This window comes from Camelus bactrianus, chromosome 16, assembly GCF_048773025.1.
Source record: "Camelus bactrianus isolate YW-2024 breed Bactrian camel chromosome 16, ASM4877302v1, whole genome shotgun sequence".
NCBI classification, from domain to species: domain Eukaryota; kingdom Metazoa; phylum Chordata; class Mammalia; order Artiodactyla; family Camelidae; genus Camelus; species Camelus bactrianus.
The window spans coordinates 7503586-7531259 of record NC_133554.1 but is presented as its reverse complement, the minus strand read 5'-3'; the positions used below and the strand labels follow the sequence as shown (position 1 = coordinate 7531259).

The window sequence follows — 27674 nt, the reverse complement described above, 5'->3', positions numbered from 1 at the left end:
TTTGTAATTTTCTCTACAAAGATGTATAAATTTTTTTAGATTTATTCCTTGGTACTTTACATAGACCCTTTGCACATAATTGTGTACATTTTGCTCATTAATAGTGCATGTTTATGTCTTTGTTCATATTTTCTGGCACTCCCAAATTGAGTTGGCCTACCCACCATTGAGAACATCATAGCAGAGAGGATCAAAGGTGGGCGGGGGGTGCACAGAGGGCAGGACTGCCACTAGCCCATACAGTGCCTGTGAATTAGAGAAAGGCACCCAGCCCTGTGAATGAGTGCGCATCTTGGCATGCAGCTCAAGGACTGGATTTCAGCCTCCACTCATCCTTTCAGCCATTGCCCTTGTGCAGTGAGCAACCTCCACAACTGTACACAGTGGTCCTAGTGGCAGGGCCGAGCAAGATGCACGTCATCCCACCTCTGTACTTCATTGTTCCCAGGGCCTAAAGGCCAACATGACCCGTCTTTACCAACTGATGACGGAACCACTGTTTTCCCGCTGCTCCAAACCCACCAAGTACAAGAAGCTGCTGTTTGCACTGTGCTTCTTCCACTCTGTCTTACTTGAACGCAAAAAGTTCCTGCAGCTTGGCTGGAACATCATCTATGGCTTCAATGACTCTGACTTTGAGGTTTGTGCTACCCAGGACTCCCTCACCCCAGCCCTCTCTCCTTCCACTTCCTGCCCTATGGCTACCCTGCAGGCACATCCACTGACAAAGCCCTTGTTACAGTGCCCCTGGAAGAGTTCCTGCCGTAACTGTGTGTGGGGCTGGGGGCTGGGGCTGGGGCTGGGACCACGCACAGGTGTCAGAGAACTTGCTGAGCCTCTACCTGGATGAATATGAGGAGACACCCTGGGATGCGCTCAAGTACCTGATCGCTGGTGTCAACTATGGTGGACACGTCACAGATGACTGGGACCGGCGCCTGCTCACCACCTACATCAACGACTACTTCTGCGACCAGTCTCTATCGACCCCCGCCTACCGGTGAGGGAGGGTGGCAATGAACAAGGTGGGGCAGAGGACAAGAGAGACCAGGTGGCAGGACAACAGTGGGGGTGGGGTAGGGGAAGTGTCTGAGGAGAGAACATGCAGTTGGGAGAAGGCAGACTTTGTGGGATTGGGGAGGGGGCAGCAAGAGCAGGGAGTTGGATGAATGGGGTCTTGGCCTGGCATGGAAGCCCCAGCGTCCCCACAGTGCCACAATAGGTATGCGTGACTCCCCAGGTTGTCAGCACTGGAGACCTATTTCATCCCCAAGGATGGGAGCCTGGCCTCGTACAAGGAGTACATCAGCATGTTGCCGAGCATGGACCCGCCTGAGGCCTTTGGCCAGCACCCCAATGCGGATGTGGCCTCCCAGATCACTGAGGCACGGACTCTCTTTGAGACTCTGCTTTCCCTGCAACCCCAGATTACACCCACCAGGGCCGGCGGCCAGAGTCGGGAAGAGAAGGTAAGGCCAGACAGACACCTGCGGGAGGAAAAGCAATGGGGAAGAGCAGTCTGCACTCAGAGCTTCTGCCTTGGCAGGTCCTTGAGCTGGCTGGTGATGTGAAACAGAAGATTCCGGAAATGATCGACTATGAGGGGACCCAAAAACTGCTGGCTCTGGACCCCTCCCCGCTCAGTGTGGTCCTTCTGCAGGAGATTCAGAGATACAACAAGCTTATGGAGACCATCCTGTAAGATGGGTGGGGACCCTGCAGAATCTGGGGAGGGGGAAAGGGGAAGGGCCTTCACTGCCTGCCTAGAATGGGTCTCCACCTTATCCTGTTCAGGTTCTCACTGACAGACCTAGAAAAAGGCATCCAGGGCCTCATCGTCATGTCTACAAGCCTAGAAGAGATTTTCAATTGCATCTTTGATGCCCACGTCCCTCCTCTCTGGGGAAAGGCAAGATTACATCACTGTTGATCCGCCTCCAACAATGAGCTCTCCTTGCACCCCTGTGCCCCCAACCTGGTTCTAGGGAAGCAGATGGCAAAATTCGTGAGCCTAGGCTTTGGAGTCAGGCAGGCCCAAGGCTGAAATCTGGCTCTGCCCTTCACTGACCGACTTTGCAAAGCTATTAAGTTAGAAACTTACTCAAAAAGTCACTAACCTCTCCAAGGATGTTTGAAGGATTCCCAGTTCTGTGCACTCAGTAGGTGCTTCATCAATGGTAACTGGTTAATATCACCATCATTACTGTTAATAAATAGCTGTCATTTTATGCTTCTCTCCTGGTAGTTGGCTTTTGGAGAGCTTTGCTCAACTATGGTTGGGAAACAGGGGCTGACACCATATATTCTTCTTGTATCTGCTCCAAGTATTCAAAATAAGGCTATGAGTGCACAGATAAGTGAGTGAATAAACACACACTGCCTCCTCCTCCAGGTATATCCCTCACAAAAGCCATTGGCTTCATGGACCCGGGACTTGGCCTTGCGTGTGGAACAGTTTGAGCTGTGGGCCAGCCGTGCGCGGCCTCCTGTCATCTTCTGGCTGTCTGGCTTCACCTTTCCCACTGGCTTCCTCACCGCTGTGCTGCAGTCTTCAGCTCGCCAAAACAATGTGAGCAACATGGAAAGTGGGATGGGGAGCGATGCTGGGGACATGTATTTTCTCTGCTATCTGGGGGTCCTCCCTTATTCTCACCTTCAATCTCCAGATTTCAGTGGACAGCCTCTCTTGGGAGTTTATCGTTTCCACCGTGGACGACAGCAACCTAGTGTATCCACCTAAGGTGGGAGCCAGATGTGCTCTGAGCAGAGTGGGGTCTGGTGGAGGAGGGTGCTGGGAGGAAAGGTGGGAAACAATTGGTTAAGAAGGGAGAAGAGAGGTGGCAAGTCAGGGAGGCTGACAACTGAGGGTCTAGACTTCCCCCCAACCCGCCCCCATGTCTCCGCAGGACGGTGTCTGGGTTCGGGGACTATACCTGGAAGGTGCCGGCTGGGACCGGAAGAACTCCTGCTTGGTGGAGGCAGAGCCTATGCAGCTTGTCTGCCTCATGCCCACGATCCACTTCCGGCCTGCAGAGAGCCGCAAGAAGAGTGCCAAGGGTGGGACAGCTCCCTCAAGCCTGCCTGCCCCATCCCTCGCTTGGGTCCCTCTGCCACCCCTCCCCCACACCCGCTCCTGCCCTGCTTTCCCAGAGCCTCCAGGGTCTGACTTTCTCTCCTCTCCTTTCCCTCAGGAATGTACTCCTGTCCCTGCTATTACTATCCCAACCGGGCAGGCAGCTCAGACCGCGCATCCTTTGTCATTGGCATTGACCTCCGGTCTGGGACCATGACATCTGATCACTGGATCAAAAGGGGCACTGCTCTACTCATGAGCCTGGACAGCTGAGAGGGCCTCTCTTCTTCCCTGCTTGTGGGAGGGTCGAGGACTCTTGGAGCCAAGGCTGATAATGCACCTCGGACAGAGGCTGGACTTCACTCAGGCCTTGACCTTAATTGAACCTGTCGTGTAATGGGGCCTTGGTAAATACCTAGTTGTGCTAGCCATAAAGGTGGAAGAATTGTATTGGAGTTCAGTGTAGTAGAACGCCCGCGACCACAAGCCCTAAGTCTCTTAATGGGATAGTGGGGGCGTGGGGAAGGAGGAAGCCCAGGCCTCACAGAGGACGGGGTCTCCCGTAAGCTGCTCCTGGACAAGGAAAGGAGCACGGGAAATGGGAGGCCTTGGAGGGAGGTGTGGCCTTGAACGAATGGGCAGAGCATTGGGGCCTAAAGAAGGTGTGGCTAAACCTCGGGGCAGGACTTGAGCGGGTGGGGCGGGATTTACTTTGGAAAGGCGCGTGATCCAAATGGAATAGGGGTTTGTCAGGCAGGGATCGGTGCTGGACCCCGTTCGTTGCACCCTGAACCCTGTACCCCGCATTCTGCATCCTACTCGGCACCTGCACTGAGGCGAACAGTTCGGCAGAAAGCGGGGCGGGGCCGGAGACAGGGACATTGGCGCGAGAAGGGGCGGGACCATGAGAAGGGGGCGGGGCTGGAGAGCGGGGCTGGGGGGCGGTGTTTGTGTTGGAAAATCCAACTGCGCCACGGGGCGGAGCGGCCCCCCCAGCCCCGGCCTGGGAGAGGGGGGGGCCGCTCGACCCCCTGGACGACCTTGGGGAGCCTGAACACCTGGGACACCCCAGAAGCAGGTAACGGGGAGCCGCGAGGGCGTCTGGAAAGAGGAAAAGCATCTCCGTGCAAGGGGGCGGGACGCTTGAGTCGCAGGAAGGGTAGAGCTGGGGATGGGCTTCGGGTCTCGCGAAAGGCACTGGGAAGGAGACTGGGGCGCAGGACATCTGGGTCCCCTAGAAAAGATCAGGGTGGAGGCGAGGGAAGAGCTGTGGGTGGCACATGGGTTCCGGATGTCGAGAGAGGCCTGAAAGGACTCCCCGTCCCTCTTGGGCTGGGATTCCCCTTCCCGACACTAGGGCGGGACGGTCCCTAACTGAAGGGCAGGACTAAAGGTCAGGGTTTGCAGATAGGGCAGTGCGATATCCTCTTGAGGTCGGGTGTGGTGAGGCAGGGATGTGTCTCCGGTCCCGGGGCCACTTCAAGCCTCCCTCCAGTTCTTCCCACGGGTGAGGTGTGTAAGTCTCAGCCCTGCCCCTCACATCAAGAGTCCCGATAGCCTCCCAGTGGTTGCTTTCGCCTGCATCCTTTCCGCCGCACCTCACTTTACTGCGCTCGGCCTCACCCCGCTAGTCCCCGGTCCAGCCCCCACTCTCATCTGTTCCCATCCCTCACCCGGCTTGGGCCCTTCCTGGCTGAACCGTCCCAACGTAGCCACGAGATGGCGAAAGCGAGACGCACAGCGCAACTCAGGGTCCTGGGTGGGGGATGTGGTCTTGAAAGCAGCCGAAGCCCCCCGCCCTGGCCAGACGGAAAGGTGGGCTAAGGTGCCCATTTGACTTCCTGTTATCTCGGCTCCCCTCACAGGAAATTGTGGGCGGGAGGGCGAAGGGCAGGGAAGGGGGAGGGGGTCGGGGCTCAGCCTCCGCCTCCCCGAGCTGAGGTAAATATTGGGGAGGGGGCACGCGGGCAGGTTACTAAGCAACGCAGATTCGCTTCCTGTCTGCTGCGGCTTGTGGCCGTGACTTGGGAAGGGAGTTGGCCAGAGTGGGGGGCTGGGAGACTGCGGAGAATGTCGAGGGCAGGTCTCCTGGTTCTCGAGTCAGGGAGAACCCTGGAGGGAGGGGAGTAGCGAGCAGCGCTGCCCCTGAAACGGACGCGGCGCGGTAGTCCGGAGGGAGGCGGGGACCCAGGAGAGGCGCTGAGCTCCGCTTCGCTCCCCTTCCCTCCCGGGGGTTGCTTGCCTTGTTGCCAGAGTAACTGGAGAGCTAGACTCGGAGCCGGATTCCCGAACTCTCGCGTCCGTCCAATCCGCTCCAGCGGCTGCCCCTGACATCAGGGCCTTGGCAGCCAATGTGGAGGAGGCATCGTAGAGCCACAGGAAGAGGGAGAGGGGAGGGAAAGAGGTGGAGGCGGGGAGGGGGTAGCTGCCCGGGACCCGCACGTGCACTCCCACACGCTCGCGCCCACCCTCCTCCCTCTGCCGCACGCGCCCGAGTAGCCCCCTGCGCCTGCGCAGCAAGTCGGCGCTCGCCCCCCACCCCCATCTAGAGTCTCTGATCGCAAGCTAGTCCTGGGCTGCTCTCAGCCCCTGGGGACCCAGACGTCTGGGTCCGCTAGCCCTCTTTCTCAGGGTCTCGAGCAGTTAATGCTTAGCCTGGTGTGGGAGGGGCCAGCTACCTGTTCCCCACCAACCCCCAGCTGGCGCCCCACTCTCCCAGGTGGGCTGGGCGGAGCTGTGGTTTCCGGCCCCATATGCTCAGCTGCTGCCTTCCCGGGCTCTGGCTTAGGTTGCCTCCCCAAGAGGAACGGAACGAGTATCAGCGCCCCTTCCCGAGGCTTCACTCGCTCGGCCCTAGCTGCTGTTGGTGGCGGGGGAGGGCGCTGCGGGGAAGCCCCAGACGGCCCAGGTGACTCTTCCCAGACCATCACGCGCCGTCTTCGCGTGAATTCCTCCTCTTTGACGTGCACCAAAATCCTTCCCATCCCTAACGTTTCTTCCCCACTCGCTCTGGTGCTCTTTGCACCTCCCTCGGCTCCTTTCGGACTGTCTCTCCCGGTCTCCACTCGTCCTTCTTGGCTTCTCCCAGTTATATAACTCTTCCTCTTGCCGTGTCCTGATTTCAACTCCGCAGACTCCGCCCTGGAACGGCGCGGGGAGGGGCAGGAGAGTTGGGACCCAGACAGATTCCGGCTGGCGGCCGGCTGGGGCACAGGGGATCCCGCCGGTGAGAGACGGAGCCCTGCGGGACCTAGTGCCCCCGTCCCCCACCTTCCGCCCCCAACCCGAGATCTCGCCCGGGAGAGAGAAGGCACAGTATCTGAGAGGCGTGTCGGGACTCCGTCAGAAATATGGGTTGGGAGGTCAGGGCTGGAGGCGGAGAGGCGGAGCCAAGAGGCGAGTCCCTGAGATTGGAGCCGCATTGGGGGCAAAAGATACGGGCGGGACGCCTGGGTTCCTTCCTTCCTCTTTTTTCTCGGTTCCCAGAATTCCTAAGGCTATTTCCCAGGAAGCTTAGCCAGCAGCCCCTCTCCACCCCTCGGGGTCAAAGGTCTGTGTTAAGGGTGGCTTGGGATGATGTCACCAATGCACGTGCCCCGGGATAGTTGCCAGGCAATGAGGCCTCCTCCCCTTTCCATTCTGGCCCCTCGCACCCCCTCCCACCTCTGCCCCGAGTCCAGTTGCAGCCCCGTGCCATCTTCCCCCCCACCCCCTTCTTTGGCCTCAGCGTCCTGCAGGTGGGAAACCCTGGCCTGGAGTTTTGTGAGAGGGAGGGGCAAGGGTGTGTCCTGGTGGAAAGACTTTGCCCCTTTGCTGGGCTTAGAGGACCCTGGGTCACTTTTCCTTAGATTGGCATGGAAGAACTTTCCCTCCAAGCCCTCTTCCCCCTGGAAAGAGCCTCCCAGCAGTCTTTACTTTTCCACCTGCTGCATTGCCAAGTGTCCGATTGCCCCTGCCCCGTTTTGAGTTGAACTGGGAGTGGTTTCAAGATAGCTACCCCTAGAGAAGAGCTGTGTGTGGTATGGCGGACTCCCTGGATACCAGCTCAGCCCTGACCTTAATCAATGGCACCACACCCCCACCACCAGCAGTGAGGAAAAGAGTCAAGAAACTATTAGGCTGAAAAGTAATGGGTCTTTATTCTGTGTAGGTGGATCTCTCTCTTGAAGGAGGGGGACTCAGTTGATAGTTACGGCTGCTCTTCTCTATTGAGTCTTGGGGTTGGTTATGGTATTGGAAAACATTGGTTTCCCTTTTTATGTACCTTAGGGCTTGGGCTGTCAGATCAGACTTGGATTTCATTCCCAGCTATGTCACTCCGTGGCTACAGGGACTTGGAAAGGTCACCACCTCTTTGAGCCTCATATTCTTCATCTTGAAAATTTAAATATCAATACCTACTTTCTAGGCAGTTGATAGAGGAAAAAATGAGATAATTTAGGCAAAGCACTTAGCACAGTGCCTGGCACAAAACAAACACTGAATGAATGCTTGTTACGGTATGCTTATTATTGTTAAAAGCTATTAGTTATTTTATTATAGTTGGTAGGCCTGCTTCAAGAAACTGGCCGGGACCATAGGAGTTCATCAGGGAGGAGTGGAGAGTTTGTGTTAATTTGGCCAGTGGCGGGGAGGGGGTTGGGGATTAGCTTCCACTGCATTGTGCACTTTATTTGATGAAGGCTTTTAGTCAGATTTGTATTGCTCTCTCTGGGATTTTTTTTTTCCCGTCTTGGAAAAGAAACAGCTAAGACTATTTCTCTGGCTGTGAAAATAAAATAATTGTATTGTGGTTCTTGATTTTTGAGCAAGCCCCTAGTCCCCTCCCGTGTTCTCTGGAGCCTTCAATTTTGCAAAGGCACTCCACAGTTTCCTCTGCGGGGACAGAGCTCGGCTGAGGGGTGTGTAAAAGGTTCGGGTGGGTGGGTAGAGAGACTAGTGCTGGGGGTTGGGGGGGGCGAGTAGTTAAAGGAAGAGACCGGAAGGGAGGAGGAGGGAGCCTGCTGGTGGGGAGGGAGGGAGGGGAGGAGGAGGTGGAGGAGGAGGAGGAGGAGGAGGAGGAGGGAGGGGGTTGGGGAGAGCCTGCTACAGTTCTTTGTTTGACTCCGGGACTCAGGGACGGGGAGGAGGAGGGAGGGAGGCAGAGGCTGCAAGCGCCGGGGCAGGCCCAGGAGGCAGAGGAGGGACCGTCTCCCCCGCCCCCCCAGCCCCCACTCCCCCCCCTGCTGCTCCCCCCCTCCCTACCCGGACTCCGGGGGCACCGCCGGGGGACAGACACCCAGCAGGTAACCCCGGCCTGGCTCGCCCTCCCCTCTCGGATTTTCCTTCACACCCTCCCGGATGACCCCTTTCCCCGGTTCCGTCTCCCCATTCCCCCCGGCCTTGCCTCTTTTCCCCGGCCCTCCTTGTTCCATCTCCCCGACTTGGGCTGGTTGCCCGCTGGTCGCGCCGCCGTCTCGTGCAGCCCGACTCCCTTCCCCTCGCCCGACAGCCTGTGCGCCCCAGGTCTGCCCGCGGCACCTTTCGGGGCTCTGTCTCGCTGCTTCTCCAGGCTTTGCTTTCCTTGCGACCTGTCCCCTGGGGCTCCGAGGAAGGAGGGAGTCCCTGTCCTTTTCTCGCTCCCCCAGTTCCCCGCCCCCCAACTCTGGCCCCCTTTCTCCTAGCAGTCTCTAGGGGTGTGGAGAGAACCGGAATTTGGGGGGCCCTCTGGAGGGGCAGGGGGCTGTGTGTCGCGGGGTGGAAAGGGGCTGTGAATGTGTGTGGGGTGGGGGCGGGGGCGGTTAGAGACCCGGCTGCCTCTGTTGTCCCTTTAAATGGCCCTCACATTTCTGGGGACTCGTGGGGGGGAGGTGGCAAGCCGCCTGCTTGGGGGGGCAGGGCCCTCTGTTCGTCCACACAATCAGGGGTGGTAATGATTTAAAGGGACAGCCTTGGTGTGGCCACTGCCACCCTGCGACAGCGGGAGGGGGAGCCGGCAGGCCATGTCTGGGGAGGCTTGCCTGGTGAGCAGGGCATTTGAGGCCGAATCTGTTGTGGGGCCGGCGAGGTCTGGGACAGTGCTGCAGCTGGGGCCTGTGAGGAGGGGTGACAGCTCGCCTGGGGGTCAGTCAGTCTGGGCCTTCTCCAGGGCCCCACCTTTAGGGTCATGGACTCCTTGGCCAAGAATCCTTGAGTCTAAACTATGGAGTCTGTCAGCCGCCAGGTGGGGGCCAAAGGCAGGTCTGCAGGTCTGCAGGTCTGCAGGTCAGCAGCCTGGACTGGGCACATGGGAGCTGGCTTTTCAGCTTCCCCTTTTGTTGTTTGGCTCTGTGCACAAGAAAGCCCCAGCCCCTCCCCCAGCTCCCCCTTCCCGTCCACATGCCCCCCCCACACACACACACCCACCCCAGCTGTTGGACAGATGAATTACAGCCTCCGGCTTGGGGCCAGGGCTGGTGAGGGATTAAAGCTCTGGGGCTGGCCCTTTAAATGGCTGCTAGCCCCTCCCCCACCCTGGTATCCAGACACCCCATACACACCCCTCTGACCCCCTTGGCTAACCCTCACTCCTCTTGGTCTGTCCAAAGGCCTGCCACTTCCCTCTCTCTAGGCTAGACCCTCCCCAGCATCCCCTTCTTCCCCAACACAACCACATACACAAATGCTACAGACTTCACACACATACAAACACACACACACACACTCACTCACCCCCTGGTCTACATTCACACACACACACACACACACACACAGTCACTCACTCACCCCCTGGTCTCATGTTCTGAGCATCCCTCTTCTGGAGGTTCCAGCCTCAAACTCCCTTCTCCAGCAGAAGGACCTTGCCTGCCTGGCTTCCCTAGCCTGCAGCAGACCACTACCCTGGCCAGGTGAGGGGCCTTGCATGGGTCAGAAATAGCACCTCCCTGGGGGCAGTGTCATCAGCAGCTGCAGCAGTTTGCAGCACATTGCATCATGGAGGCTGGGGGCTGGAGGCCTGAGTCTCTGGGGCAGGGGGAAGGATGGGGGTTGGAGGGCCAGGGTGTAAAGAGGGTAGACTGGGAACCAAAGTGTCTTGGTCTTAAGGGCAGAGAACTGTGGCTAAGGGAGCAGAAAACATAGGTCCCTGAGGAGTGAGTTTGAGGTGAGGGGAGACTTAGGTCTCACCCCTCTATGGACACCTGGTTCTTGGCCCTGGACCTAGACACATAGCTTCTTGTCTCTGAGTTAGGAGGGGAGGCAGTGGGCCTTCTTGGGACACATAGAGGAAGGAGGTGATGGGGAAACAGGATATGGCCTTGAGGGGTGGGTGGATGGATGAGAGGCTTGCAGCAGAGGCCACTTCTAGACCCAGGCCCAGAGTCACAGTCCTTGCGAGAAGGAAGGTTCCTCCCTGCTGGGCCTGATCATCTAGTCTGACCACCTGTGCTGCTCGCCAAGACCTGCCTACACCCGCCTGGGGGAAGGAGAGGGGGCAGAGTCCAGAGGGTGGGGTTGACTGGTGTCTTGATAAGGCTAGGGAGGAGGCAGAGCTGAAGGAAGAGGATCTGTGTGCCTGAGGCCAGGACTGAAGCTGACTTGGATGCAGATGTCAGAGGAAAGGCAGTTGGGGCTACTCTGGGGCCAGGGACTCTCAGCAGGAGGGTCCAGTCAGAAGAAGGACCATGGGTTGGGTGTCCACCATGATGCTGGGTTATGCAGATGCTATAGCATGCTCCCCTCACTCCCTGGTCCAGGATGCTTCCTAAAGGGGAAGGCTGGAAGACCACTTTAAGGATAGCTTTTCCTGGTTGCCATGGAAACAGATTATCTCCCATCCCATCTGACCGCCAGAGCCAGGTTTCTCCTCAGTAAGGGAACAGGGGTCACAGAAAAATTCTCTGGCCTGGGAGACCCTACCTCTAACTGGCTTTTTTCTTTTAGGTTCCCCCAGGCACCATGCCAGCCCCGTAGAACCACCCACCCCACCCACTGTGGTCTGCTGCACCCCATTGCTGGGGCACTGGTTCCAATGAGACAGGGCACACCAAACTCCATCTGGTAAGTCCTACCCCTCACCACTACCCCCAACAGTCCAACTCTGCACCACATGCATGAAGGACTGGTATGATCTAGATCATGCCTACTCCCCAGAATGGTCCAGTCCAACTCAGAGCACCCCCTACCATGTGGTGCTTGGGTGGTTCAGCCTTCCTCATTTATGGAGCTCCCCTCTGTTGCCTATGAATGGTTCATCCCTGTACTTCACCAGCCTCTCTACTACCACCAAAAAATCTTTTCCCCCCAGTGCTACAACTCAGTTGCTTACTGAATTGAATTAAGCTAGGGTTTGTGAGCTGGAAAGTAGAGATGAGATACCCTGGAGAAATTTTTCTTGGCAAGTGAGAGGGGTTAGCCCCTGTAAGAGTTGTTGAACAGCCTAGCTTTTATGGAAGGTGATTGGAAATTGATTTGGAGAGATACTGGAGACCACTGTCACAAAAACCTGCTGTTGCTATGGCAATCTTAGCACCCCCCCCCACCTTTTCTTCCAGATCCCATTTGGTTTCTTTCTCCCTCCACTGCACCACAGCACCACAGCGCTTGCCCCCTATGCCCTAAATCTTACTCCTCTTCTGCTTCCCTCTCTCTTGCTGCCAATTCTCTGCCTAAGGCCCTGCTACATTCCCCATTCTCCTGTAGGAAAGAGAACCTAAGCCAGGAACTTAAGTTCTCTGAGTGCATGTTGCTCTTCTCCACTGCTCACCAAGTTCTTGAGTGGGACTGTTCTTCTATGTATCTCTCACAATTTGGCAAGATGGTTTGCACACTGGGGTACCTCAGTGGAATTGAGCTGAATGAATGTGTTGACTGAATGAGCTTCAAGGCCAAGAAACCAATGGCTTCTGAGATGTGCTGCCCAGCCACCTACCCACACCTTTTCTAGAGGATGAGAGACATTTGGGATGGTAAGGTGGGGTAGATCTGAGGGGCAGACTGACTCAGGAAATGTCCTGTGAGGAAAGAATCAACAGAGAATAAACAAGGCTATTATAGACAAGTGATAAGAATGAGGCTCTGGAAAGAAACCTAGGTCTTCCTCTAGAAGAATGACATTGACCAGGTTATATAACCTCTCTGTGCCTCAATTTCCTCATCTGTAAAATGGGGTAATAAAAGTACTTCCTAGGTCAGGTTTTGGAGAGGAGTTTACAAATGTATATAAAGTGCTTAACACAGTACCTGGCATGTAATAAGTATTCACTAAATGTTACCAATTATCATCACAATGGGAGCCACAGGGAGCTGTGAGGATAAGCAAGGATGTTGAGGAATAGGACAGAACTTAAGGTGGACAGACCCCCAAATACTTGACTCAAACAGAAGGATCACTGATCAAGTAAGATGTCAGGATTCAGGGGAGTGAGGCGAGGAGTCAGCAGGGTCAGCCTGTTCCAGTGTTTCCCTGACTCTGTTCAGGAACATGAAGGCAAACACAAGGGCATGTGCAGAGACACACGTGATCACGCAAGTGATGCAGAGGCAGCCCCAGACAAAAGACCGAGACAGGAGCCAGGCAGACACACAGACAGAGACAGCCCCTCGGAGTCATGTAGACAGGCATAATGACAGGAACGCGTCAGACACAGGCACTGAAGGAGACAAGATGAGCAGATATGCAGGTGCACACGGAGACAGACACCGGGACCCACACACAGCCGATCTTGTCAGACAGACTGGTGAACACAGCGGTCCAGTCAGAGGCAGACACAAGGCCCACAGTGACACACAGCGGGCCGGGGCCGGCACTGTCACTCCTCGGTGGGGAGCGGGGAGGGGCCAGCAGCGAGGGAAGGCTGAGGAAGGGAATCCCGAGCGGGCGGCCTGCCCGGGGTGTCTGAGTCACAGTGGAGCCCCAGCCGGCAGCCCTCCCCTCCGCCTCCCCCTCCCCCAGGTAAGCGAGCCTGTAACCCCTCGCTTCCACCAGGCAGAATGGGGCCTGGCGGGGAGCGGGATGCCGCCGGGTTCCCGGGTCGGCCCCATCTCCGTGCGCGTGCCGCATGCCTACTGACTGCCTGCTGGGGAACACCCTTTCTGCGGGGTCCTGTCTTTGGCCGGCTTGTGAGTCTGCGTGCGCACGTCTGACCCCTTACCCCGCGCGGCGGGAGCGGTGCGTGGAGGGGCTTCTCGGGCCTCAAGCCGGGAGAGAGTTAAGTGGGTGTGATTGATAGAGTGGGTCTCTCTCGGGGCTCAAGGGGGAGGGGGTCGGTTAAAGTCCCGGACTCCAGAGCCCGGATGGAGTGGGCGGAGCTGGGCTCAGCCGGGAGTGCCCGGATGGAGAGGGCGTGGCCTCGACAGGAGAGGAATTAACCCTTTCAGAGCTGCTGACTCCCAGGACCGTGGGTCCGACAGGAGAGGCTGGAATGCCTGCCCCAGAAGTATACTGTCCTTTCAGCCTGGCTTTGGCCGCGTACGTCTGTCTCTCATCTGTCTTCGAGGAGTCGGTGGGTGTCCGTCTTTGTGCCTGCCGGTGATTGTCCCTTCCCCCTGGTTAGTACGGACACCGGCATTTGGGGAGGACTATTCCTGCCCCAAAGCGAGAGTGGAGGTGAGAGTGGACCGCCAGCCGGCTGCCGGCGCTTGGGGAACAGGTGTGAGCCCAGTCGGGGCTGCCGGGCGCGGGGAGGGGCCGTCGTGGGGGAAGACGAGAGGGGAAATTCCGCGGGACCGGTGGGGAGCGGTGTGTGGGCTGAGTTGTGTCTGCCTCTGTATGTGTCTGTGTGTGTTCAGGGAGGCGGGGGCTGAGTCAGTGGGAATAGGGGAAGGTTTTCTGAGTGACTCACGCTCCCCCACCCCAAGTCTGAATCAGACCCCGAGGGAGGGCTTTGTACTGGAGGCGGATGGGGAGTCAGGCGCCTGGGTCCCGAGTGGGGATAAGGATCCGAGGTGGTTGGCGAGAGTGAGTGTGTGTTTAGTGTACAGGAAGTTTTGTCCTCAAATGAGGGCTGCTGTATTCCGAGTACCGGCGTGGGGGTTTGTGGATAGAGGTGGAAAGGGGCTGGAGGACGGGACTCGCTGGTTTAGGGAAAGCTGAGTCAGTTCCCCGTGGGAAAGGGGAAGTGGTGAGGGGAAGTGTCATCATCGCAGAAGGGGAAGCTGCATTTCCTGGTAACTGGCAGCGCTTTCGGGACCACTTCCCAAGCGGGGATCTGTCCCTCTGATGTCTGGATCCCCGGTTCCCCGGTTTCCCATGTCCATGGGTCCGAGGACTTAGGTGGGGGCAGCTGGCCAGGGCTATGCTCAACTGCAGTTAAGCGCCTCTGTACTTGTCCCAAGGCTTGGTGGCTGACAGAAAGGCTGCCTGATGAGGAGAGTTCAGACCGAAACTCCGCGTGAACTGCGGAGAGGGTCCGCAGAGTCCAAGAGCCTACCAGGGCTCGCCGGGGAGTGGCACTCTGGGACCTTTAGGGTCCAAGCGCTTGCGTGCGAACAGACGACCTTGCCCTGCGGAGGGAGGACTGTTTTCACCAGAAACCTGCCTGCCCTTGTGGGCTGGGTGGAAATTTCCCCACGGAGCAGACTTCTCTAGGCGAAGGCGAACTTTCCAGCCGCCCCCAGCCCCTTGTCGCGCACTCTCCCCCGGCTTCCTGCCCGGCGCTAGCTCCAGCTGGAGCGCTGGCCCCGCCCCCGCCGCTTTGTACTCTATACTCGCCTCTCGCAGCTCTTTGTACTCTAGACTCTGAATGGACCGATCCCGGGAGCAGTGCCGGCTTCCTACCTGCGGGGAGGCCGGGTAGGCGAGGAGGAGGCACAGGGACCGAAATCCTGGGCCCAGAGAGGCGAAAGGGAAGAACTGGGGCTAAATGGAAGGTTCCCAGGAAGGGGAGCGCTGTACCCCTCCTGGGTCGAGCCAGCACGGACGGGAAGGGGTGGGGGGGGGCGTGAAGGAGGAAGTGAAACGGGTTCTGGGTTCTTTAAGGGAGTGGGCGGTGAGAGTGGGACAAGGGTGATGTCACCGCCTGGCGGGCCCCGCCCTCCTCCCTCCCGGAGGACCCCCCCCCCGTACTCTTACACACGCCGCTTCCGCTGCGCAAGTAGCCACGTCACGGGCAACCCCCGAAATCCCCCCTCCCTTGGGGGGCGGGGGCCACGTGGGCCGTGGGGAACCGCGTGGCCCCGGCAGAGAAGGGCATAGAGGATACGGGAGCCACGCGAGAGGGGCCACTCGGGACCGCGGCGAGCGACTTCTCAGAAGTTGGGGAGTTAGAGGGGGGTTTTGGTTTTGGGGGTCGATTGGTATTGAAGACCCACAGAGCCAGGGGAAGTGTTGAAGCTGAAGGAACTGGGTATGAAGCTTGGGGGCATGACCGTGGTTTGGGAGGGGGGTCAGGCATGGGGGGGGTAGAGCGCTCAGATCGCAACGCGGGCGGGTTTGGGTGCCGTAGAAGTCGCCGTGCCTGGACAGCCCTAAGCAGTTCCTAGGGGGTGGGGAGGTCAGGCACTGGGTGAGGTGAAGTGAGGAAGGGGAGCAACTCCTGTGTCGGAGTTGTGCCTTGGTCTGCCGTTCGTCAGTCTTCGGCGGTGGGGCGGGGGGCGTCTCAGGCTGCCTGGCGGGGACCACCCGCTGTTCTGTGGGCTCGTGGGACCTGCGGGTAGCTCCATGACCCAGGCCTGCCCGAGCGTGCTACTCTCCGCCCTCACCCGCACGGGTCCCGGGCTCCGCTTGCTTCTCCCGCCGTAGTGTCAGCTCCGAGATGGAGACCCTAGGTGGGAGACGCGGGGTCACGTCGGGGTCACCCGGGGCCGAGCCCGTCTGACCGGCTCCGCCGCCCCTCCTCCCCCGGCAGCGGCCAGACTAACCTTGCTCCTATTGGTCCCGGCCAGGCTGTTACTGAGGCGGAGACACGGGTGATGATTGGCTTTCTGGGGAGAGAGCAAGTCCTGTGATTGGCCGGGTCTCCGGAGCTCACCGACGCCGGGAGAGGACGCTCCCACGGAGGCCGGGTAAGCGGCCGCGGCGTTTTAGCTCGGCCCCGGTGGCTCCCGGCTGGAAGCCTGGCAGCGCAGCCACCACATCGCACTGAGTAGCCCTCCTACTCCCCCACTTTCCTGGGCCTCCAGGGGCTCCCTAGACTGGGTGGGCCGCCCCTTAGGGATAGCCAAGGATGGGATGCCTGCGCAGATGAAAGACCTGTGGGGGCTCCAGCCAGGCCAACCCAGCCCGCAGCCCCGACTGTGTGCTGGCCGGCTCACCTCACTCCTTTCCCCCTTCTCTCCGTAGAATTGGCTGTGAAAGGTCCTGGGCGGCCATCTAGGGGAAGTGGGGACTCCTGTCAGAGCGGCTGGAGCGGAACCATCGCCCCAGGGAGCTGGGGCAGGGGGCCGTGCCCGATCTCCAGGGCTCCTGGGGCCACTGCTGACCTGGTAAAGGAAGCCTGGGGCCTGATGGGCTGTGTGTACACTGGCAGCTCAGGCTTTGTCCTCAGTGGGATCATAATCTCTTCTCCTTGACTCAGGCTGGATGCATCGGGCAGTGGACCCTCCAGGGGCCCGCGCTGCACGGGAAGCCTTTGCCCTTGGGGGCTTAAGCTGTGCTGGGGCCTGGAGCTCCTGCCCGCCCCATCCCCCTCCTCGGAATGCATGGCTGCCTGGAGGCAGGTGAGAATTTGGACCATCTCTCTCTGCCTCTAGGCACTCCTCATCTCCTATACTCCTCAATTTCTGTGTCATGACACTTTCTACCATTCTGTGAGCCTCAGGGCAGTCCTCAACTGCTTTCTCTTACTTCCTAAGTCCCCTCCTTCCTAGGTAGGGACAAGGCTGTTCCATCTTGCTGTACATTAACAAACCCCTTCTCTCTCCAGGTGTTCTGCCAGCATCGGACAGCCCCCGCTCTCTGCTCCCCTACCCCCTTCACACGGCAGTAGCTCTGGGCACCCCAACAAACCTTATTATGCTCCAGGGTGAGTAAGGAATGAAAGGTGTTGGGGATGGGAGGTAAGGCTGGGGCCTTGAAAGAGTTCCCCCAAGCCTCACCACCTCCCCACCCCTTCTGCTCTGTAGGACACCCACCCCAAGACCCCTCCATGGGAAGCTGGAATCCCTGCACGGCTGTGTGCAGGCATTGCTCCGGGAGCCGGCCCAGCCAGGGCTGTGGGAGCAGCTTGGGCAGCTGTACGAGTCAGAGCACGACAGTGAAGAGGCCATACGCTGCTACCACAGCGCCCTTCGATATGGAGGAAGTTTGGTTGAGCTGGGGCCCCGCATTGGCCGACTACAGCAGGTGGGATGAGCAGGACATAGGGGGCTAGGATTGTGTTTTCTGTCTGGCTCAGTGCCCTCATCTTATGTCTGCATCTGCCCTGTCCCCTGCACCCACCCTTCCCCGTCCTCCCCAGGCTCAGCTCTGGAACTTTCATGCTGGCTCCTGCCAGCACCGACCCAAGGTCCTGCCCCCTCTGGAGCAAGTGTGGAACTTGCTGCACCTTGAGGTGAGGCTGCAGCTGGGTGGGCTAGAGAGGAGGGCCTGGTCAGGTCAGCAGCTGTGCCATTCTCTCTCCTCTTTTTGTCCTCAGCACAAGCGGAACTATGGGGCCAAGCGGGGAGGTCCCCCAGTGAAGCGTGCCGCTGAACCCCCAGTGGTGCAGCCTATGCCTCCTGCAGCCCTTGCAGGCCCCTCAGGAGAAGAGGGCCTCAGCCCTGGAGGCAAACGCAGGAGAGGCTGCAACTCTGAGCAGGTAAGATTGTGTGTGGGCGGGCAAGGAGTGAGTGGTGAGCCAGTGGAACTGGGGCAAGGAGTAGGATTCTCACACCTTCTTTTCTTCTAGACTGGCCTTCCCCCAGGGCTGCCGCTGCCTCCGCCACCACTACCACCACCCCCACCCCCACCACCCCCACCTCTGCCTGGCCTAGCCACCAGCGCTCCATTTCAGCTGACCAAACCAGGGCTGTGGAGTTCCCTGCATGGAGATGCCTGGGGCCCTGAGCGCAAGGGTTCAGCACCCCCAGAGCGCCAGGTGAGCACCTATCTCTCTGTGGCCCCTCACCTCTTACCTGCAAGTCCCTGGGTACTCTGGTCCTCACCCAGTGTCCTCATTTCTCTCCCACAGGAGCAGCGGCACTCGCTGCCTCACCCGTATCCATACCCAGCTCCAGCCTACAGCGCACACCCCCCTGGCCACCGGCTGGTCCCGGCTGCACCCCCAGGCCCAGGCCCCCGCCCCCCAGGAGCAGAGAGCCATGGCTGCCCGCCTGCCACCCGTCCCCCCGGAAGTGACCTTAGAGAGAGCAGAGTTCAGAGGTCGCGGATGGACTCCAGCGTTTCACCAGCAGCAACCACCGCCTGCGTGCCTTACGCCCCTTCCCGGCCCCCTGGCCCCCACGGCGCCACCACCAGCAGCAGTAGCAGCAGCAGCAACACTGGTCTCCGGGGCATGGAGCCGAGCCCAGGCATCGTGAGTGACGACCGCAGGTGGAGGGTGGAGTGGGGCCGATGGGTGGAGCCTATCTAGGGTGGCTGGAGCAGGCCTCTGACCACCCCCATCCTACACTTGCAGCCCGGCGCTGACCATTACCAAACTCCTGCGCTGGAGGTCTCTTCTCACCAAGGCCGCCTGGGGCCCTCGGCACACAGTAGTCGGAAACCGTTCCTGGCGGCTCCCGCTGCCACTCCCCACCTGTCCTTGCCACCCGGTCCCCCCTCACCTCCTCCACCCCCCTGTCCCCGCCTCTTGCGCCCCCCACCACCCCCTGCCTGGCTGAAGAGCCCAGCCTGCCGGGCAGCCCGTGAGGATGGAGAGATCTTAGAGGAGCTCTTCTTTGGGGCTGAGGGACGCCCCCGCCCTCCTCCACCACCCCTTCCCCACCGTGAGGGCTTCTTGGGGCCTCCGGCCCCCCGCTTTTCTGTGGGCACTCAGGATTCGCACACCCCTCCCACTCCCCCAACCACCACCAGCAGCAGCAGCGGCAACAATGGCAGCCACAGCAGCAGCCCTACTGGGCCTGTGTCCTTCCCCCCAGCCCCCTACCTGGCCAGAAGTATGGACCCCCTTCCCCCACCCGCCAGCCCAACACTGAGCCCCCAGGACCCACCTCTTGCACCCCTGACTCTTGCCCTTCCTCCAGCCCCTCCCTCCTCCTGCCACCAAAATACCTCAGGAAGCTTCAGGCGCCCGGAGAGCCCTCGGCCCAGGGTCTCCTTCCCAAAGACCCCCGAGGTGGGGCCGGGGCCATCCCCAGGCCCCCTGAATAAAGCCCCCCAGCCTGTGCCGCCCAGGGTTGGGGAGCTGCCTGCCCGAGGCCCTCGACTCTTCGATTTCCCCCCTACCCCACTGGAGGACCAGTTTGAGGAGCCAGCTGAATTCAAGATCCTACCTGATGGGCTGGCCAACATCATGAAGATGCTGGACGAATCCATTCGCAAGGAGGAGGAGCAGCAACAACAGGAGGCGGGCGTGGTCCCCCCGCCTCCTCTGAAGGAGCCCTTTGCATCTCTGCAGCCTCCGTTCCCCACTGACACAGCCCCAGCCACCACTGCTGCCACCACCACCACCACGGCCACCCAGGAAGAGGAGAAGAAGCCACCACCAGCCCTACCACCACCGCCACCTCTAGCCAAGTTCCCTCCACCTCCCCAGCCACAGCCGCCGCCGCCCCCTCTACCCCCACCAGCCAGCCCAGCCAGCCTGCTCAAATCCTTGGCCTCCGTGCTGGAAGGACAGAAGTACTGTTACCGGGGGACTGGAGCAGCTGTTTCTACCCGGCCTGGGCCCTTGCCCGCCACTCAGTATTCCCCTGGTCCCTCATCAGGTGCTACCGCCCCGCCGCCCTCCTCAGCGGCTCCGAGCGCCCAGGGCTCCCCACAGCCCTCTGCTTCCTCGTCATCTCAGTTCTCTACCTCAGGCGGGCCCTGGGCCCGGGAGCGCAGGGCAGGCGAAGAGCCAGCCCCGGGCCCCATGACCCCCGCCCCGCCGCCCCCACCCCTGCCTCTGCCCCCTGCTCGCTCTGAGTCTGAGGTGCTAGAAGAGATAAGTCGGGCTTGTGAGACCCTTGTGGAGCGTGTGGGCCGGAGCGCCGCAGACCCAGCAGACCCCGTGGACACGGCAGACCCAGCGGACAGTAGAACTGAGCGCCTGCTACCTACAGCCCAGGCCAAGGAGGAGAGTGGTGGGGCGGTGGCGGCGCCAGGACCAGGTAGCAGCAAGCGGCGGCAGAAGGAGCACCAGAAGGAGCACCGGCGGCACAGGCGGGCCTGTAAGGACGGTGTGGGTCGCCGGCCCCGAGAAGGCAGGGCCAAGGCCAAGGCCAAGGCCCCCAAAGAAAAGAGCCGCCGGGTGCTGGGGAACCTGGACCTGCAGAGCGAGGAGATCCAGGGTCGTGAGAAGGCCCGGCCTGATCTTGGCGGGGCCTCCAAGGCCAAGCCACCCACAGCCCCGGCTCCTCCGCCAGCTTCTGCACCCTCTGCCCAGCCCACACCCCCATCAGCCCCTGTCCCTGGGAAGAAGGCTCGGGAGGAAGCTCCAGGGCCCCCAGGGGTCAGCCGGGCTGACATGCTGAAGCTGCGCTCACTTAGTGAAGGGCCCCCCAAGGAGCTGAAGATCCGGCTCATCAAGGTAGAGAGTGGTGACAAGGAGACGTTTATCGCCTCAGAGGTGGAAGAGCGGAGACTGCGTATGGCGGACCTCACCATCAGCCACTGTGCCGCCGACGTCGTGCGTGCCAGCAAGTGAGTTGGTGGCTGTCAGTTGTGAGGCTGCTGGTCTGGCCCAGCAGGAGGCTCCCTGTCCCCAGTGCCCTGATATTTCTGTCCTCATTTCACTGTCCTTCCCCAGGAATGCCAAGGTGAAAGGGAAGTTTCGAGAGTCCTACCTTTCCCCTGCCCAGTCTGTGAAACCCAAGATCAACACTGAGGAGAAGCTGCCCCGGGAAAAACTCAACCCGCCTACACCCAGCATCTATGTATGTGTGCCGTGAGTGCTCAGAACCCGCCCCTGTTGGAGGAGTCTAAGACAGTATTGGGGCTGTTGGGGTGTCCTGAGCCTGAGACAGGGCTCTAACTGCCGCCTTGTCTCCCGCTTGTCCCTCAGCTGGAGAGCAAACGGGATGCCTTCTCGCCGGTGCTGCTGCAGTTCTGTACAGACCCTCGAAATCCCATCACCGTGATCCGGGGCCTAGCAGGCTCCCTGCGGCTCAGTAAGTGTAGGAGGCAGAAAGGTGTGGGGAGGGCAGCAAGGATCTGGGGCTTTGAGAGCCTCTACTCTTGAAGACCCAGGACAGTGGCTATACTGAGCTATCTGCCGTCATGTGCAAGCCGTATTTGAGGAGTGTTCTGAGTGATGGGTCAGCTTTTCTCCCTATCTGTCCCCAGCAGTAGGGATGTATCTCAGGATCTGGTTAGAGTCTCTTCTGGTTTTCTTGGTGTTGAAGGATGAGAAGAATACAGATTGTACAAAACCCAAGAAGACTCTTGTCTTGGGGCTTTCTCTTTTTCAACCTTTTATTGTGCAAAATTTCCAGCACATACAAAAGTAAAAGGAAACCACCTAGAAATACAAAATCCATTTTGTTTCTTCTATACTGGTAGCCCCTTCTTACATATTCTCCCTTCCCTCCACTAAGTTATTTGAAGCACATTCTAAGCTTTCACTTGACTAAATCTTTCATTGGATACAATAACTTAAATTGTCATTCATTAAGCATCTGCTGTGAGCCAGATGCCATGCATTTGAGGCCTCATGCACACCTGAGGACTGTGGGAGGGGCTGGGGCTCAGAGCAGAGTGGGAGAAGAGGGGTTGGTGATCCCGGTGAAGGCCAGGCCCTGGGAGGGCCAACCCTCCCAGCCTCATGAGGGGTCAGGGTTCTTGCCTGTTCTGGTCTGGGCTCTGAGAAGCCCATGTCCACCTACCAGAAGCTTGGGGAGCAAGAAGAGGTGGTGAGTTGGGGCCTCACCCTGGCCCTCAGCCCCTGCCCCAACACCCTGCTTGGCCTTCCCTTGCAGACTTGGGCCTCTTCTCCACCAAGACGCTGGTGGAGGCAAGTGGTGAGCACACGGTGGAGGTGCGCACCCAGGTGCAGCAGCCCTCAGATGAGAACTGGGATCTGACGGGCACTCGACAGATCTGGCCCTGTGAGAGCTCCCGTTCCCACACCACCATTGCCAAGTATGCACAGTACCAGGCCTCATCCTTCCAGGAGTCCCTGCAGGTGAGAGGCGTGACCGGGTAGAGGCAAGGGTGCAGGATCAGAGGACTTGGAGCCAGGGCTGCGGTGGGAGGGCTCCTGCAAGGTCACTGACCCAGGCCTGCCTACCCCTGTGGCTGAGCAGGAGGAGAAGGAGAGTGAGGACGAGGAGTCCGAGGAGCCGGACAGCACCACTGGAACCCCTCCAAGGTGAGTATGCTTTGCCCCTGCCCTTCCCGACTTCTTCCCTTCCCGGTGTTTCTCCACCAACCTGTGCATTTCATTTCACCCCACCGCAGCAGCGCACCGGACCCGAAGAACCATCACATCATCAAGTTTGGCACCAACATCGACCTCTCCGATGCCAAGCGGTCAGTAGGACTGAGGCCAGCAAGCTGAGGCAGCACAGCTGATGGATGGATGGTCGAGTTGGGGTAGCCTCTCATTTGTGTTGTCCCCTCGCCACCGCAGGTGGAAGCCGCAGCTGCAGGAGCTGCTGAAGCTGCCCGCCTTCATGAGGGTAACATCCACGGGCAATATGCTGAGCCACGTGGGCCACACCATCCTGGGCATGAACACGGTGCAGCTGTACATGAAGGTCCCCGGCAGTAGAACGCCAGGTGCGCTCGTCGCAGGGGCGCGGGGGGCGCGCGGGGCGGGGCTGCTGCCGGCGTTCTTCCGTCAGCCAATGAGCGCCTAAGGGCGGGCTAGTCGCGGAGCGCAGGCTCGGCTTCGGCCAACCGGGCGGTTCTCTATCGCCCCCTGCAGGCCACCAAGAGAACAACAACTTCTGTTCGGTCAACATCAACATTGGCCCAGGCGACTGCGAGTGGTTCGCGGTGCATGAGCACTACTGGGAGACCATCAGCGCCTTTTGCGACCGGTGCGCGCCGCCCTCCCCCGTGCTAGATAGCCGTTCACGTCCTGTCCCTGGGTCCCCAGACTTCCATCTGACTTGGTGGCCACCCCACAGGCACGGCGTAGACTACCTTACGGGTTCCTGGTGGCCAATCTTGGATGACCTCTATGCTTCCAACATCCCTGTGTACCGCTTCGTGCAGCGCCCCGGAGACCTTGTGTGGATTAACGCGGGGACCGTGCACTGGGTGCAGGCCACTGGCTGGTGCAACAACATCGCATGGAACGTGGGGCCCCTCACCGGTGAGAGGGTGGGCCCAGGTGATGGTGGGATGAGCCTTTCAGCTGCAAGGGGCTAGGGCCCCTTGGGAGTGAGCCCCATCTTGAGACCGACTTGGAGGGTGCCAGGCCAGCCATGAAGTTAAGGGCTGGGGCCCAAGTGGCTGGGGTTGTTGGGGAATCCTGTCGTGACCCTCTCCGGCCTGCAGCCTATCAGTACCAGCTGGCTCTGGAACGATACGAGTGGAACGAGGTGAAGAACGTCAAATCCATAGTGCCCATGATTCACGTGTCCTGGAATGTCGCTCGAACGGTCAAAATCAGCGACCCCGACCTGTTCAAGATGATCAAGTGAGAGCCCTGTTAATCTCCACTGGACCTGGCCCGCCTTATTCTTTCTTTTTTGTGTGTGTGCTTATTTATTTATTTATTGAAGTATAATCGGTTTACAATTTGTCAATTTCTGCTGTACAGCATAATGCTTCAGTCATACATGAATATACATATATTCATTTTCATATTCTTTTTCACCATACGTTCCTACAAAATATTGAATATAGTTCCCTGTGCTAAACAGTAGAAACTTGTTGCATGTATCTTTTTGAATTAAGGCTCCCTCGGGATGTATTCCAGGAGTGGGATTGCTGGATCTGTTCTTTCTGATTCTACCCCATCCTCCCTCCATCTCTCCACCCTTTACCTCATGCCCTGCAGGGCTGCTATGCTGGGGCAGTTGATGAGGTACCTGCCGTGAGGAACTTTATTTTCCAGTGATCCAAGTAGACAAAAACCACACGAAGTTTCAACTGTGACGGGGATGTGTGAGGGGATGTGACCGCACCCCGCCCCGCCTCACCACCACCTCGCCCCTCGCCCCGCTTCCGCCGCAGGTTCTGCCTCCTGCAGTCCATGAAGCACTGCCAGGTGCAGCGGGAGAGCCTGGTGCGGGCCGGGAAGAAAATCGCTTACCAGGGCCGGGTCAAGGACGAGCCCGCCTACTACTGCAACGAATGCGACGTGAGTGGGCCCCTCTCCCTCTCCCGCTTCCCCGGAGGGAGGGATCCGCCTGCGGCCTCCCTCCCTGTGACCACTGCCTCCTCCTTGCCGCAGGTGGAGGTGTTCAACATCCTGTTCGTGACGAGTGAGAACGGCAGCCGCAACACGTACCTAGTGCACTGCGAGGCCTGTGCGCGGCGCCGTAGCGCCGGCCTGCAGGGCGTGGTGGTGCTGGAGCAGTACCGCACCGAGGAGCTGGCGCAGGCCTACGACGCCTTCACGCTGGTGAGGGCGCGGCGCGGGCGGGCAGGGTCCAGGAGGGGGCGCCAGGTTGGGCCGAGGGGAGACCGATCGCGCGCCCCTGAGCCCCGCCCGCTTTCTCCCACAGGCCCCCGCCAGCACGTCGCGATGAGGCCGGACGCCCCGCCCGCCCGCCCCGCCCACAGGGCGCCGCGGGGCCACCAGCACATGCCTGGGCTGGACCTAGGTCCCGCCTCTGGCCGGGAAGGGGGTCGGCCCCAGCCCTTCCACCCCATTGGCAGCTTCCCTCAATTTATTAAGAAAAGAATTTTTTTTTTTTTAAACAAATGAGGAAAAAAGGAAAAAAAAAAAAAAAAAAAAAAAGGGAGACAGGGAGGGGGCTGGCAGCCCCTCGCCCATCAGCGCCTCCCCTCACCGACTTTGGCCTTTCTAGCAGCAGACACAAGGACCAGGCTCCGGCGGCGGCGGGGGTCACATACGGGTTCCCTCTCGCCTGCCAGCCGCCCGCCCGCCCGGCGCAGATGCACGCGGCTCGTGTATGTACATAGACGTTACGGCAGCCGAGGTTTTTAATGAGATTCTTTCTATGGGCTTTACCCCTCCCCCAGAACCTCCTTTTTTACTTCCAATGCTAGCTGTGATCCCCTGTACATGTCTGTTTATTCACTTGGTTATGATTTGTATTTTCTGGGTTTGTTTGTTTTTTGTTTTTTTGGTTTTTAATTTATAACAGTCCCACTCACCTCTATTTATTCATTTTTGGGAAAACCCGACCTCCCGCAACCCCAAGCCATCCCGCCCGCCCCTCCAGGGATTGCCCGCCGCCGGGCTCTCCCTGCGCCCCAGTGTGTGTCCCGGCCCGGCCCGTCGGTCTCCGCCCGTCTACCCGCCCGCCCGCGGCTCCAGCCGGGTTCTCATGGTGCTCAAACCCGCTCCCCTCCCCTACGTCCTGCACTTTCTCGGACCAGTCCCCCACTCCCGACCCGACCCCAACCCGCCTGAGGGTGAGCGACTCCTGTACTGTAGGGGAAGAAGTGGGAACTGAAATGGTATTTTGTAAAAAATAAATAAAATAAAAAAATTTAAAGTTTTAAAGAACTATGAGGAAAAGGAACCCCGTCCTTCCCAGCCCCGGACAATTTAAAAAACACGGACCTTCCCCTCACACACCCCTCCTTTTTCTTTTTAAGCGTGAAACAGCCCAGGGCCAGGGCCTCACTGGGGCAGGGACACCCCGGGATGAGTTTCTCTGGGGCTTTATTTTCGTTTTGTCGGTTTTTTTCTCCTCGACGCTGGGGCTGCGGAGGGGTGGGGAGTTTACAGTCCCGCCCCCTCGCACTGCACTGTCTTTCTGCCCCAGGGGCAGAGGGGTCTTCCCAACCCTACCCTTATTTTCGGTGATTTTTGTGTGAGAATATTAATATTAAAAATAAAATCAGAAAAAAATTCTGTTTTGATAACGTGCTGGTGATAGCGGGAGTACGGGGAAGAGGGCCGCAAGGCCGGGTGATTGATGGGGAGGTACTGGGCAGACCCCAGCGAGGGTGAGGCCCTCCCTGGAGGCGCCTGTGGAATGTCCAGAGCGCTGGTCCGCTCCTCGGAATGGGGTGGGGGGTGCCTAATCCTGGAGCCGCATTCCAGGATAAGGGGGGGTGGGGGTGGGGAGAGGCTGGGCCGGGGGAGGGGCAGGAAAGAGGGCTATAAGGGCCGCAGCCCAGGCGGGAGGGAGGCAGGCGGGCCATGGCGGATGTCCCCGGGGCTCAGCGACCCGTTCCCGGCGGCGGCCCAGAGCCCCGGGACCCCCTGGACTGCTGGGCCTGCGCTGTGCTGGTCACGGCCCAGAATCTGCTGGTGGCTGCCTTCAATCTTCTCCTGCTGGCGCTGGTGCTGGGAACCATCCTGCTACCCGCTGTCACCATGCTAGGCTTTGGCTTCCTCTGCCACTCCCAGGTGAGCGAGCGCCCCGCGGTGTGCGTGTGAGTGTGTGTGATGGTGGTGGTGGAGCTTGTGGGCCACAACCTCTCCCGGCCTGGGCTGTTTGACTTGGGCCTCATGCCTCTTCTCCTCCCACAGTTCCTGCGCTCCCAGGCACCCCCTTGCACTGCGCACCTGCGGGACCCGGGCTTCACAGCCCTGCTGGTCACTGGATTCCTGCTCCTCGTGCCGCTGCTCGTCCTTGCCCTGGCCAGCTACCGCCGCCTCTGCCTGCGCCTCCGCCTGGCCGACTGCCTCGTGCCTTACAGCCGAGCCCTCTATCGGCGCCAGCGCACCCCGCAGCCCCGGCAAACCCGGGCCTCAACAGGGCCCCAGACCGTTCCAACATCAGGAAAGGTCTGGGTCTGAGGACCCTCGAGCCAAGCAAGAACAACTGTTACAACCGCCTGTCGGCCCAAGGACTTGAAGCCCGAAGGTCTCCCGACCTACCCTGTCCCGACTTATGCCCCAAACGGGTCCTAGCATCCCCTTGGGGAACAAAACAGCATCTGTGAAACCAAAACTGGTGAAACTTCGCCACACCCTGGAAAACCCGCTTTCCCCTCACTACCCATATTTGAATCCTGAACATCTGGGCTGGACCCTGCACCCACCGCCCAACTCCCCTGTGAACAGGACACTAAACCGCTTTGGTGCCCTCCTTTTCCGGTGCAGCTCCTAGTATTTATGCGCCGGGGGGGTGGGGTGGGGGGGTGAGGTTGCAGGGGAAGGAGTGATCAATAAAAGACTAATAAGCTGAACGCGATTCTGGGATCCTATGATCGAGAAGGGTAATACTACCATTTCTGCCGTGACCAGGCGCAGGAAACAACATGCGGGTGGGGGTTGGGGTGGCTCTAGTGCGCAGACCGGAGCATCCTTCAGCCTCCTGGCCTTCCCTTATCGCATTAGCACGTTCTTCCTGGCCAGACCTCAGAGCTCTGTCCCTGACACCAAAGTCACTTCCCCGTCAATAAGAGTGGAGAGGCCCGGCCTCTGTCGCCTGTCTTGCTCCCCTTGGGGACCCGAGCCTGTTCTCTGACCCCAGCTTAGAGGAACTCGGTGTTGCCAGGCCGGGGAGAAAAACAATGGGCCTT

General features: G+C 59.4%; 3 protein-coding genes across 4 annotated transcripts in view; all 3 read left to right on the top strand.

Moving 5' to 3' along the window:
• DNAH2 (dynein axonemal heavy chain 2) overlaps nucleotides 1-3528 on the top strand; it is an 81578-nt gene extending 78050 nt beyond the window's left edge. For both annotated transcript variants that reach the window (XM_074342256.1, XM_074342255.1), the window contains 9 exons: nucleotides 449-640; nucleotides 816-1000; nucleotides 1241-1469; nucleotides 1547-1698; nucleotides 1795-1909; nucleotides 2393-2569; nucleotides 2667-2741; nucleotides 2907-3057; nucleotides 3192-3528. In XM_074342256.1, the coding sequence (XP_074198357.1) occupies nucleotides 449-640; nucleotides 816-1000; nucleotides 1241-1469; nucleotides 1547-1698; nucleotides 1795-1909; nucleotides 2393-2569; nucleotides 2667-2741; nucleotides 2907-3057; nucleotides 3192-3346 (1431 nt within the window). In that variant the 3' untranslated portion in view covers nucleotides 3347-3528. The remainder of the gene's footprint in view (nucleotides 1-448; nucleotides 641-815; nucleotides 1001-1240; nucleotides 1470-1546; nucleotides 1699-1794; nucleotides 1910-2392; nucleotides 2570-2666; nucleotides 2742-2906; nucleotides 3058-3191) is intronic.
• A 467-nt stretch (nucleotides 3529-3995) lies between these two features.
• Nucleotides 3996-26052, top strand: KDM6B (lysine demethylase 6B). The gene is made up of 24 exons (XM_074342273.1): nucleotides 3996-4151; nucleotides 10973-11089; nucleotides 15914-16033; nucleotides 16311-16453; nucleotides 16546-16687; nucleotides 16894-16992; nucleotides 17093-17312; nucleotides 17428-17520; nucleotides 17605-17766; nucleotides 17857-18045; nucleotides 18139-18483; nucleotides 18586-20753; nucleotides 20860-20986; nucleotides 21115-21220; nucleotides 22028-22233; nucleotides 22355-22419; nucleotides 22509-22580; nucleotides 22681-22829; nucleotides 22978-23092; nucleotides 23183-23370; nucleotides 23556-23697; nucleotides 24237-24363; nucleotides 24457-24627; nucleotides 24731-26052. The coding sequence occupies exons 5-24, from the start codon at nucleotides 16551-16553 to the stop codon at nucleotides 24752-24754; spliced, it is 4905 nt and encodes a 1634-aa protein (XP_074198374.1). The 5' UTR covers nucleotides 3996-4151; nucleotides 10973-11089; nucleotides 15914-16033; nucleotides 16311-16453; nucleotides 16546-16550; the 3' UTR covers nucleotides 24755-26052.
• A 241-nt stretch (nucleotides 26053-26293) lies between these two features.
• On the top strand, nucleotides 26294-27278 carry TMEM88 (transmembrane protein 88). Its single transcript, XM_010965931.3, has 2 exons — nucleotides 26294-26553; nucleotides 26677-27278. The coding sequence occupies exons 1-2, from the start codon at nucleotides 26344-26346 to the stop codon at nucleotides 26944-26946; spliced, it is 480 nt and encodes a 159-aa protein (XP_010964233.1). The 5' UTR covers nucleotides 26294-26343; the 3' UTR covers nucleotides 26947-27278.
• The last annotated feature ends 396 nt before the right edge of the window (nucleotides 27279-27674 follow it).

Bases quoted from the DNA above. Each gene is read 5' to 3' on its own strand.
- TMEM88 (XM_010965931.3), top strand. From the start codon at position 26,344: ATGGCGGATGTCCCCGGGGCTCAGCGACCCGTTCCCGGCGGCGGCCCA. The intron at 26,554-26,676 runs GTGAGCGAGCGC...CTCCTCCCACAG, and splicing joins GCTTCCTCTGCCACTCCCAG to TTCCTGCGCTCCCAGGCACC.
- KDM6B (XM_074342273.1), top strand. From the start codon at position 16,551: ATGCATCGGGCAGTGGACCCTCCAGGGGCCCGCGCTGCACGGGAAGCC. The intron at 23,093-23,182 runs GTGCGCGCCGCC...GCCACCCCACAG, and splicing joins ATCAGCGCCTTTTGCGACCG to GCACGGCGTAGACTACCTTA. The intron at 24,364-24,456 runs GTGAGTGGGCCC...TCCTTGCCGCAG, and splicing joins ACTACTGCAACGAATGCGAC to GTGGAGGTGTTCAACATCCT.